Source organism: Trachemys scripta, chromosome 14, assembly GCF_013100865.1.
Source record: "Trachemys scripta elegans isolate TJP31775 chromosome 14, CAS_Tse_1.0, whole genome shotgun sequence".
Classification (NCBI taxonomy): Eukaryota; Metazoa; Chordata; order Testudines; family Emydidae; genus Trachemys; species Trachemys scripta.
The window spans coordinates 3870841-3883436 of NC_048311.1; the positions used below are offsets into that span (position 1 = coordinate 3870841).

A 12596-nucleotide genomic window follows, 5' to 3' on the forward strand; every position below is an offset into this window, starting at 1 on the left:
ATGATCCGGAGCAAGCCACAGCCCTTCTGAGCCTCAGTTTCCCACCCATCAAACACAGATAATAATGAGATTTGCCTTTCTTTGTGAAGCACTTTGAGATGTCTGGCTGGAGATCCCCATGTAAGTGCTGAGGGCCAGATCCCCAGCGGGTGTAAACAGCCATAGCTTCCACAAACTCAGCCGAGCGGTGCTGCTTTACATCCGGCCTGCGCCTGGCTCCCGAGGCCGGCGGGGACCAGCCACCTCCCCGCGGGGCGCTGCGGGCACACGGGCATGGGGAGCCCGGCTGCAGAGCACGCCCCTGGCTGGGACCGGGTTCCCGACACACACTCCCCGCAGGCGGCTGGGCCGGGGGCAGAGACAGGGAGGGGCAGAATCCATCTGGCCAGATCCGCCCCCTTTGGGCCATGTTCTGCCCCGGGGGAGCGCAGCGATGCGGATCCAGGAGCTGGTGCCACCAGAGGGCTCTGGTTATTGCGAAGGGACGGGAGGCTGCTCTGGCTTATGCCTCTGCTCCCTTCCTCTGTATTTTCTTCTTCTCCTTTGCTCAGGATATCAGGGGGCTGAGCTTCCTGGGTCAGACGCTGAGTGCCAGCAGCTGCGTCCATAGTGACCCAAGAGCCAGGACTGAGCAGCTTCTGCGCCAGGGAAAGACCTTCAGCAAAGCGCCCTCTGCGCCCAGCCCACAGTGGGACTTTCTCCGGTGGCGGGACCTGCCCCGGGCTCTGCCCCCGCCTGCTCCAGAGCCGGAGTCTGCAGGTGATTGAGAGAAAGAGAGAGAGAGAATTCGGTCTTGGCTGTGGCCGGACTGTAAAAATGGCTCCTTCTTACCCTCCCCATAATCTCTGCTCCTCGGGGGTCTGCGAGTCCCCGAGCTGCTGCTGTCACTGGCAAGCCCGGGCTCTTTCCTCTTTGCATGAGTGGATCCAGAAGTTAGCATTCTCCTCTGTGTGTGTGTGTGTGTGTGTGTGTGTGTGTGTGTGATTTAACTTGCTGAAGGCGGCATGGAGCTGCGGTTGGCTGTGGGTGGGAATGTAAATTGGATTTTAAAAAGCGTCTGTATGAGCCTGCGCTGAGAAGTGGGATTTAATTAGCCAGCGCTTGCAAAAGTATCTTTGCTAGAGTAGGAGAAATATGTTGCCAGCAACAATAGAAAATGCAATCAGACATGAAAATCAGCGGCTAGCGCACAGGATTGAAGGGTAGAGAATACATTTGTAAAGAGCGCTGGCCCTGGGAATTGCAGGTGAGTGAGCCTGATTTCCGTATCTGGAAAATCTCTTTCCAGCAATATTTAAAGACGGTTCTAAACCCTCAGCTTCATAGGCTGATAGGTCAGTATTATGTGATAGAGACTAACCAGCATAGCTTCTGCTAAGCAACATCATGCTCTCAGCCTTTCCAGACTACTGTCCCCCTTTCTGGAGTCTGATTTGTCTTGTGTACCCCCAAGTTTCACCTCACTTAAAAACGACTTGCTTAAAAAAATCAGACTTAAAAATACATGAGACTCACAGCATGCTATTACTGAACAGTTGCTTTCTTTCTCATTGTTACCATATCATTATAAAACAAATCAATTGGAATATAAATATTGTACTGACATTTCAGTGTATAGTATATAGAGAAGTATTAACAAATCATTGTCTGTATGACATTTTAGTTTGTACTGACTTTGCTGGTGTTTTTATGTAGCCTCTTGTAAAACTAGGCAAATATCTAAAGGAGCTGCTGTACCCCCTGGAAGAGAACTCCAGGTGGAGAACTACGGCAAATAGTAGACAATGGAGAAGCAGTAGACAGGTTTAATTTGGACTGTCAAAAACTTTGACAAAGCCCCTCACAAAAAGGTTATGAAGGAAACTAAATGATGATGGGATGAGAGGTAAAGTTCTGTTCTGGGTTGGAAATGGCTAAGAGACAGGAAACAGGATCAGAGGGGTAGAAGTGAGGTTCTTACCCATGAAAGCTTATGCTCCCAATACTTCTGTTAGTCTTAAAGGTGCCACAGGACCCTCTGTTGCTTTTTACAGGAAACAGTAGGTATACATGGCTAGTTAATGAAGAGGCAAAAACTTAATAGCAGGTCCACACTAGGAGGTTTAATATATTGGTGATTCGGAAATGGAGTGGCCTCCTTTGCAGATAACTAACTGCAAGAGTTTTGAGTCAATGATTAACTCGTAACCATTAACTAACCCAGCTGGGCAAGTCCGTGTCAATGAATGCGGCAATGCACAATGGAGAGAATGATTTGAACCCACTGCTGGGTTGTAAATTGGTGGAAGTGGGTGAAAATAAATGGAGGCAATTTTCAGCGACATGAGGCATGGGTTCCCGACTCCACAGGACTTGCTTTTGTGGTTGACTAAGAAGATTTGTGTCAGCTGCCCAAGGAAAAAGATTTAAAAAGTAGAAAATAGTTTAGCTTTGAAACACGGGCTAAAAATCAGAACAAATGCTCTGCTGGTGTAAGCACACACACTGGACAGGCACTGCTCGGATTTACCCTCTGCATGTGGCCCAGGGTAGGTGGGACTGGCACATGGAAATCACATGGGATACACCATCAACACAGAACCCCTCATAATGCCTTTTCCACAGACTCCCTGCTTGGGACAGATCAGTATTTTAACTCTTCCTTTCTGCTTCCCCCCAGGCTTTTGCCTCTTTTCCCCACCTGATCCCACCCTGCCCCTCTGAAATCAAGGGGGTAATTCTCCATCTGCCTCGCACTTTGTTGCAGCCTGGTCGCATCCATGCAAAGCAAATGCAAAAGCTCCAACATTCTGATCTGGTTGACTTTTGCACCCACCCTGCATAGATGTAAATGATCCACCTCCAGGGGTAATTGTAACACACTTAAAGACCTAGATTGTATGGCCAGAAGGGACCTCTTTTGTCACTAGTCAGACGTCCTGTGTAGGATTTCACCTGGAGATTCATGCAGTGAAGGTGGGGATTTTATTCTTGATCCTTATAAAGTGTGTGTCACAGCAGCCTCTGTCCTCCGAGAGGGTAAGAGGCTATTACTGGCACCAGCTGCTGAAGTTCCTCCTTTAGTTCAAGAGGCTTAAATATGTGCTTTGGTGTCAGAAGGTTCTGTGTTCTAATTCTGCTACTGACCTTTCTCTGTGCGTGGCTCTTTCACAAGGCTGTGGGAACCCTTGTACCCTTAATTATTGGGCTCAAGAGAGGTTATTGTAATTTGATGTCCATGTGGAGCTGAAATTTAGCCAACGGATTAGGGTAATTTCCTTGGGGACAGGTAAACTGGAGGCTTGAATGCCATGCAGCAGTGAAAGAGGACCGTGTTTTGTATATTGCTTGAAAATCTTACACTGTTTCAGGACTGAAGTTATGAAAAAATTTAAACCAAGCCCTTTTCTCCAAATTTCCTGCACCAAATGCCATGAGATAAAATCGCAAGAATACGACAATGAGTTTCCAGCCTGCTAAACTGCAGAGACGCTTGAAAATGTGACCCCTATAGGCTCAAAAAACAGGTAGAAAATACCCTTCTCTCCCCCTCCCCCCCCATTTATCATGATTTTTAAATCTTGTTATTTTTTGGTTGAGGCCTGAATGTTTTGGGGTTGGCAATACTGTAGTTACCCTTCCCTTTCAGCTACCCCCCCCCCCCATAACACATGCGTCTCCCCTCTAGTGACAGAAACACATAGAGCTTAAAGCTGGCTCCTGATGGTGGGGCCCACCATCTCGGTCTCTTAGGTCCGGCAATTGCAGCTCATGCTGTTGGATCTAGAGGTTGCAGGTTTGAGCCCTACCCAGAAGTTGCGTATCTTACCTTTCTGCTTCTAGCCAAGAGAGGGTGAGGGGTCTGATGCCCTCAGTAGATGAAAGGGATCTGATCTCTTCCCCTCCCTCCGTTCTCATCTTTGGCTGAGTCTGTTCCTGGCTTAGAACACAGCAAAGATGGGACCATGGTGGGGGCTGCCAGAAGGATGCAGCCACTGGATGGAGTAGCTGAAGCTGGTTAGCATAGACTTTTCCAGATCAGCTGGTCTGTCTTGCAAGCGCAGCTGCTTCCCTCCAGCCCCTGTATCAACTGCACAGAGTAGCCCCTGGATATGGGGGAGGAAGGGGAAACCCCCCCAACACATTCTCCTGAGACTCCACACTCCCCATTGCCCCTGCTCCACGCCTCCTGCTATCAGCTCCTGCCCCATTGAAATGACTGGGAATTGGGTCTCCTTGCTGTTTCTGAAAACGTCACCCCTTAGTTCTAGAGATGGTTGGAGACACCTGGATGGAAACCTTATGCCATCGGAATATGCAGTTCTGTCATCAGATTGATTTGTTTCGGGGGAAAAAAGGGAACAAAACATTTTGATTGTTGTGTTTTGAAATGACTCATTCTGAATTTTTAAAATGTGTGTGTGAGACGTGCCATCATATAACACAAAATAATAATGAAACAAGAGTAAAAACAAAACCTTTCAAACTCCCCAAAACGATTTTTTTTTTTTTTTTAATTTTCCTTTGCTGACAATTTTGAAATGTCCGGTGTTTGTGCCGACTCTGAAAGTAGGTCGGTTTAGAAATCACAAAACCCTCCGTGACATGGAACCTCCAGACTCTGCACAGCTGTGCTCGGTTACATGTCAATGTCGGGCGCTTACATGGCCTTCGTTATCGTAGCATTTGATAACTTTGCAACAGGGCTTTGGAGCTGTACTCTGGCTCCGCTCCAGCTCCAGGCAAAAACCTGCAGATCCACTGCTCCGGAGCTGCTCCACGCTCCAGCTCCGGGCTCCGCTCCAAAGCCCTGCTTTGCAATCACAATTTTAAACATATATATTCATGCCCCTCCCCCAGTGCTATATGTTTGTCGGAGAAGCCAGGTCCAAGAACTGGGCTTTGCTCTGGCGGCAGAAGGTGGGGAGGTTTGTGAGGGTCCTCACTTCCTGAGAGAGTTTATTCCGCTGCCTTAGGCCAACCTCCAAGAAAGTTCTGATTCATGCAGGGCCACCAGCTGCTGTAGTCAGGGTAACGCCAACAAAGTCCATTAATAACCAGGCATTTGATGCTGCAGCCCGGAGTGCTCCCAGGAATAAGAGGTAGGGGCGTAGCAGAAGCACAGCAGGTCTGCATAGGGGAGGGAACAAGGGGATTCTAAAAAGCGGGGATATGGGAATAGGGGATAGGACAGCCTGGCCCTGCGGTGCCTGCGTCAGCGGGCTTACAGCTGGGGCGGCAGGTGCTGAGCGGGGGAGGTTTTGTTGTTGCAGAGGCCGGTGGGCGAGGCAGGAGCCGCGTCTCACCATGGAGCAGTATGTGCTGCTGGACCCCCGGCAGAGGGCCCTGTATAGGGATGTCATGCAGGAGAGCTACGAAACCCTGATGGCCCTTGGTAAGTAATCGCTTCCTCTTCTCCATAAGGAGCCGCGAGTGGCCCCATTCAGGGGTCTTCCTTGCTGGGGAATCTACCTCCTGGGGGGTGAATGAAGCCATGGGAACGGGACAGTGGGTCCCAAGGGATGGTGGTAGCTAGGACACTACCAATTTCACGGCTGTGAAAAACTTGTCACACACTGGGAAATAAGCCCTTCCCCATGAAATCTGATCTCCCCTTGCTGCTAGAAGCGCCCCAGCTCCGGCTGCCCTGGGGAGGGACAGGACTTGTCCTACCCCCGCACAGCTGCTCGGGATGGGAGGGGGAGAGCTCAGACCCACTTCCAGGAAGCTCCCTGGTTGCTGTCTTCAGAGTCCCTCTCTGAAGGCAGCACGAAAGTGAGGGTGGCAATCCCGTGGACCCCACCCCCCAAACACACACACACACAACAGGTTTGCGACTCCTCCACAATCCCCTTTTGGGTCGGGACCCCCACGGTTACAACATGGTGAAATTCCAGATTTAAACATCTGCAAATGTGAAATTTACCAGTTTTCAATTCCTATGGCCATGAAATTGACCAGAATGGACCTGAATTTGGTAGGGCCCTAGTGATAGCAGAGGGAGACAAAGGGAGAGGAAAAGGATCTCCCAAAGGCAAGGCTGCAGAAGCCAGCAAAACAGGACAGGACATGTGCCAGAAGGGTCTGGGAGAGGAGGAGGTGGGTCCCTGCAGAGGAGGCAGCAGAGGGATTGAGGAGGACATGTCCAGGAGTTGGGGGAACAGGCCTCTCCGAGTTACTAGGAAAGGCAGCGGAGAGAGGCTGAATCTGGGTGGGAGGGTGAGCATGTGGGGGCTGGGTACAGAAATCTCCCTTGAGGAGCTTTGGGGTGAGAATTGATGGCTGAGATAGCAGGGCTGAGCGAGAGGGGATCCTCTGGGGTGGGGAAAGGGAAAAGCAGCCTATTTAACAGGGGCAGGAGTAACAGGGTGGGGACAAACTAGTATAAATGTGACTCCCCTCTGATGGGCTGTGATGTCGTTCAGTGTCTTGAGTGGTGAGGAGAGAGGTTGAAGGTGGATAGGAGCCAAGGCCCCTCACAGAGGGGAGAAGGACTAAGGACCTGGTCATGGCAGAGAGCATGAGCCCCATGGGCTTCTGGGAAGGGGCCACTGAGGCCAAGGGAGGCGCCGGGGGGGCGCAACGCCCAACCCGCTCTGATCTTGCTTGTTTTGTTGCCTGCCTTGTCCCCGAGCAGAATTTCCACTTTCCAAGCCTGACCTGCTCTCCCGGCTGGACCGAGGGGATGAGCCGACAGCCCTGGATCTCCACATGCCCAGAGGTGGCCGGGCAGGTGAGTCCCTCTCCAGGAAGGAGAGGATCCCTGCAACGTCACGCATGGCTTCCCACCAACCCTGACTGAGTCCCGGGAGCGTCCAGATGGGATGCAGAGGCAGAATCGGTCCCCTCCTTTTGGGGTAGGGTTTTGGGGGGGGGAGATGTGGCTGCTGGCCATTCGATCTCCCTCCCAAGGGCAGACAGAAAGCAGAAGACCAGAAGTCTGAAGTGCAGGCAACGCGATGTTTATTGGCGTTAATCAGACAAGCATATCCATAGCTCTGCACGCCGGCAGAGCCTTTTTATCCAGTGTCCCCTTTCCCCCTCCATAGCAGGCATAATTATACCTGTAGGGCACACCCTGGGTCCCACCCCTTACAATTTATGGTCATGTGCCCTTTTGGAGGGTCTTGGGGCTTCGGTACCACCTCTTTTGTACCCCATGGGAGGGGTAGGGAGTAAGGTTATGCTTCGGTCAGGGACAGGCATGTCTTTGGCCTGTTAGTGTTTCTTATACTCTTCCCGCCCTGCCCCCCATCCCTTCACCCCTCCTGACTGGTTGCCTGACCTTGCCTTGAGATAGGATTTGAGGCAGTTTTCAAGTGTAGACTCGTATATTACACTCCCACTCTACCCAGCAACACTTTAGCGCTATTTCTTATCACTCCCCCCCCCACCCCGCCCCATCTGCTTGTGGGCAGATGTAACACACAGTGTTCTTTGATCACCCATATTAGTAAGAATATAAAAATATCAAAAGCCAAATGGGCCAACAGGACCCAAAATTCTATCTCAGGCAAATATAGAGGCCTGAATGCTGCATTATCATCACTAACACTCCTCGGCAGTTGTGGTTTGTTCCCCTCGCCGTGCAGGGAATGACTTGTGTCTGGATCTCTCTCCCCTAGCAGCAGATGGCACTGCCAGTGGGAAAGAAGAAGAGAAACCCCAGCAAGCGAGCCCGGAGGAGCCGGCCTCGGAAAAAGCCGACGGCGCTGGGAAGGCTCCCCAAAGCCCCGAGGTGGGGGAGAAGCCGCCGGCTAACAGTGGGGAGAGCCCCAACACTTGCCCCGAGTGTGGCAAGACCTTCAGCCACAAGTCGGCGCTGGCCAAGCACCAGAAGATCCACACGGGCGAGAGGCCCCACAAATGCCCCGACTGTGGCAAGACCTTCATCCAGCGTTCAGACCTGACCATCCACCGGCGGGTGCACACCGGGGAGCGCCCCTACGCTTGCCCCGACTGCGGGCGCCGCTTCAGCGTCAGCTCCTCCCTGCTGACCCACCAGCGCACCCACGCGCCGGGCGGCGAGAAGCCCAACCGCTGCCCGCAGTGCGGCAAGAGCTTCACCGACCCCAACGCCCTGGCCCGGCACCAGAAGAGCCACCTGGGCGGCAAGCCATACGAGTGTGGCGTCTGCGGCAAGGCCTTCGCCTGGAGCTCCCACCTGGAGCGGCACCAGCGCATCCACACGGGAGAGAAGCCCTTTCAGTGCGGGGAGTGCGGCCGGGCCTTCGCCTGGAGCTCCCACCTGGACCGCCATATGCGCACCCACGCAGCGGCCGTGGAGGAGGAGGAGGCCGAGGAGGAAGCCCCGCCCCCGCCTCAGAGATGTGCCGACTGCGGTAAGCGCCTCAACCACCAGACGGACCCACAGCGCTTCAAGCACAAGGGGACGCAGACCCAGGATGGCGGCGGGGTGGTAGAGGAGCCCGACCAGGTTGAGGAGAGTGGCCCTGAGCGGCCCCACCGCTGCCAACAGTGCGGCAAATGCTTTAGCCAGAGCTCGAACCTGCTCAAACACCAGCGCGTGCACACGGGCGAGCGCCCCTACGCCTGCCCGGACTGCGGGCGCCGCTTCCGCTGGGGATCGGCCCTGGCCAAACACCGGCGCACCCATGCCCGGGAAAAGCCTGCTGAGGACCCGGTGCCAGCCCATGACACCGGCGCTGCCGGCAAGCCGTACCCGTGCGGGGCCTGCGGGAAGAGCTTTGGCTGGATCTCACACCTGGAGCGTCACCGGCGCATCCACACAGGAGAAAAGCCCTACCGGTGCGGGGAGTGCGGGCGGGCCTTTGCCGTCAGCTCCCACCTGGAGCGGCACCGGCGCATCCACACCGGCGAGCGGCCCTACCGCTGTGGCGACTGCGGCAAGAGCTTTGCCGTCAGCTCCACCCTGCTGGCTCACCGGCGCACCCACGCCACCCGGGAAGGGAGGCCTCACCAGTGCCCTGACTGTGGCAAAGGTTTCACCGCTGCCGCAGCCCTGGAGCGGCACCGCCGGCTGCACCGGGGTGAGAAGCCTTACCAGTGCGGTGTTTGTGGCAAAGGCTTTGCCTGGAGCTCACACTACGACCGGCACCGGCTCACCCACACTGGAGAAAAGCCCTTCCCTTGCGCCCATTGTGGCAAGCGCTTCGGCCGCAGCTCCCACCGCAACCGGCACCAGCGGGCCCATGCCCAGGCTGGCGCAGAGAAACGGCACGTCTGTCCCGACTGCGGCAAAGCCTTCAGCCTCAGTGCGGCCCTGGCGGCCCACCAGAGACTCCACGCTGCCAGCACCAACAGCCCACTCTCCCTGCTGCCGCCCACCTGGTGGGAGGCTGAGAGGAGGACCGGGACAACCACGCCACCGCCTGAGGCCTGGGCTGAGGATCCTGCTACCCACTTCCAATGCCCTGTCCCCTCCTCCTCCCCGACTGCCGCCCCCCGGGCCTGGGCGACCAAGTCTCTCTCAGCTCCCGGCGCATGGAGACCAGGGGAAAGGGAGGCCAGTGTTGCTGCCCCTCCAGAGAGCTGGGCCCAGCAACCTCCTCCCAGCTCCTAACATGGCTAAGCAGGGTGTGTGGGGGGGAAGGGGGAACCCCTGTCTTTGGAGTGAGCCAGAAACACCCCCTGCCCTGGAGGGGGCTGGGTGGGGGACTGGCATGTTCTCCCCCCAGCCAGGGGATTCTTTGAGGGTAGGGGGGAGTGGCAATTTCCCCCCTCGCACTGGCAACATTATTCACTGCTGATGCAGGAAAATGGGCCTTGAGCCTCCTGGTAGCTGAGACCCCCTTCCCCCCTCCACCACCCTGAATGCCCTAGAGCCAGGGGGTTCCCCCCACCCACCCCATACCCAGGCAGAAATGAGAGCTAGAAGGGTGGAGGGCTGGGTCTGGGATAGGGACTAGATGAGAGGGAGGTGGGGGGGACATCAAGCAGGGGGGATGAGAGTTGGGGACTGGGGGTGTAGGAACCACAGGGGGCAGCGGGGGGGTGGGTGGGAAGCAGAGCGAGGTGGGGGGGGGGGCTGAGTGTTTAGTGTTCAGGGAGTTGGATGGGAAGCAGATGGAGCTTGCAGTGTATGGGTGTGCCGAGGGCGGAGGGGTATCTAGCATCATGGGCTGGGAGTAGAGATGGGATTACGGTGGTGCCGCCCCCCTGATGTGACTTTTTCCACCTGCTCCGCTCCGTTTGCCTCTGTGCTGTCACCGGCTCAGAAGGAAATGGGGGGAGACCTCAGAGCAGACAGGCGTGGGGGATGTGGGGCAGAGGCTGGGGGAGACACAACCAGATAGAGAGTGGCGGGGGAGGGGGATCTGTCTCTGGAGCAGAATGACTTTGGAGCGGCGCATGGTTCACGAGTGGAACTCCCTGCTGCTGGAGACACCTGGAGAAATAAGCACAGCGAAGGGCCTCTGTGGCTGGGAATCTACCTTGTTATAGCTATTTAAAGGGGGGGGGGGCAGTGACCCAGTGCCTGATGAAGGTATGAAATTTGGCCTTAGAGCCACAGATGCACAAGCCCCGCTCCATGGGACCTGACCTTCTTTCAGGATGCCAAAGGCAAGGCTCAGAACTCTGCTTTGCTCCCTGCTCCAGGGGGATGAATTCACCCAGCACCGTGCAGAGCAGCAGCTGGTTTCCATGGGCCCTCCCCTTTGCAGGAGGCCTAGAACAGCCTTTGTGGGCCCAGGGAATCTGATGTCAATAGCATTAGCTTTGGGGTGTCACATTTATATGGTTCCCCCCACTTTCTGTTAGCCTGGGAGGAGTCGCATTTATATAGTTCCCCCTCCATTCTGTTAGCTTTAGGGTGTCATGTTTATACTTTCCTTCCCCTCCGGAGCCTCCGGGCATCTCATTCTAACTGCTCCCATTAGATTCTGCGTGACACATCCCATGCTAGACAAAGGATGGTTAGAAAGGCTGAGCTAGTATATTTTCTACCTTTATCTTTGGTTGCACTAACGCTGGGTCTGACTGTGCTTCCCTGGGTGGGTGTCAATGGAAAAATCCTCTCTGGCCTCTTGGGGCCAGTTGGTTAAGTAGCGATGCTCACAGCTAGAGATGGAGACAGACCGAACTGGGGAAGGAAGTTACTGCCTGAGCTCTGCAGTGATATCAGACAGTCAGGGAGTGAAGGTCAAAGATAACAATGCTGGGAAATGGCAGTGTTTGCTCTTCAGAGCCAGCCAGCTGAGAACTGTGAACTCGCTGCACTGGGACAGACAGGAAATGTCCTGTGAGTATCAGGGGAAGCGGCCCTGAATCCTAAAGAGCTACGAATGACACCCCAAGAGGAGGGAAGTAAACAGGCCAGGCTGAGTCCATCAGTGAGGAGGCCACAGGGAGTCGGGAACCCTGACAGCTCAGCTGCCGGAATCCGCCTCCTTCCTGGGAGCACAGCTGCTGGCAGACAAGGGTCTAACGCTATGTCTCTTAGTTACCACAGCAGGTGACTCCTTGGACCTGGGTTCTCCCAGCTGGATCATTGGCTTTTGTCACTGGCTCGAGCTGTTTGTCTCAGGGAAGGGCCTGAAAGGTTGGTTTATTGTTGAGGGAGGTAGGTCCTGGGACAGAGATGGGTTGGGAATGGCATGGGGGTGGAGTTGGGCCATGGGCACAGAGGTGGGACGAGGGTTTAACTTTTGACTTCCTTGCTTTGGATTAGAGGGTAATAAAGTAGAATGTAGTTTAGCAAAACTCAATGTGTCTGGAGTCGTTCATCTTAAAGAACAGGAGGGAGAGAGAGGGAGGGTGTGTGTGGTGGAGGGAGGGGTGTTGAGAGACAGAAGGAAGTGTATTTGTCTTTGCTGCATCCATCTGTGGTGAGAGCCCAAACAATAATATCCAGCTCTTACTTAGCGCTTCTCATCCGCAGACCTCAAAGCATTATACAAAGGCGGTCATCAGTGGGAATTTTCTGTAATATTTCTGACTCCTAGACATGCCTCAGTTTCCCTTGGTACGCGGCATTGCTACCCCATGAGTGCAAAAGGGTTAACGCTGCTCCTGGAACAGTGCAGGAGATGGGTGTGCAGCCCCTCGCTGTCTAGGAGAAATGACTGTGTCATTGTGGAACTGATTGAAACTGACCCAGATCAACAGAGGATCCAACAAGACAAAGTGAGACCCGCCCAAGGACTGAACAATCAATGCCTAACAGGAAATCCCAGCAGGCAGGACATGTGAACTGGACTAAGAGCTGCCCTTTTGGAGGGACACAGGAACTGTGAGCTGGGCAGATGAAGGGGAGGGGGAGACAGGGAGGGAGTCCATCGCAACTTGGCTCTTGGCATTTGCTTGGCCAGGATGGACTGGCATAATTTCTGCCTCTCTCTGCTGCCCTGAGGCCTTTCAGATCCGGCGTGTCAGGTGACTAATAAATGGCTCCCTTGTTTAAAAAAAGCTCCTTGTGTCTCTGCAGGACTCTGAGAGCCTGGTGCCTGAAGGGCTGCCATACAAGCCTCCCACAGGAATCTGGCTCCACTGGATTTGCTGGGTAGAGAGACAGGGATCAGAACTGCCAAAGACTCAGTCTCAGAGGCCCGTGGAACTGTGGGTCCTGCACACTGAAAAGGTGTCACTCCCCAGAGTCTGGTGATGTTTTTTTTTTTTTTTTTTTTTGGGGGGGG

At 54.4% G+C, this 12596-nt stretch overlaps 1 protein-coding gene across 3 annotated transcripts; it reads left to right on the forward strand.

Moving 5' to 3' along the window:
* Nucleotides 1-565: 565 nt before the first annotated feature.
* Nucleotides 566-12369, forward strand: LOC117887137 (zinc finger protein 883-like). Of its 3 annotated transcripts, none has more exons than XM_034789415.1 (4): nt 566-3506; nt 5253-5374; nt 6617-6712; nt 7605-12369. In XM_034789415.1, exons 2-4 carry the CDS (start codon nt 5287-5289, stop codon nt 9521-9523), a joined length of 2103 nt encoding a protein of 700 aa, XP_034645306.1. In that variant the 5' UTR covers nt 566-3506; nt 5253-5286; the 3' UTR covers nt 9524-12369. The 3 variants fall into 3 exon arrangements, with proteins under 3 accessions (XP_034645306.1, XP_034645308.1, XP_034645307.1); XM_034789417.1 differs by having other exon boundaries at nt 7608-12369; XM_034789416.1 differs by having other exon boundaries at nt 566-759.
* Nucleotides 12370-12596: the final 227 nt, after the last annotated feature.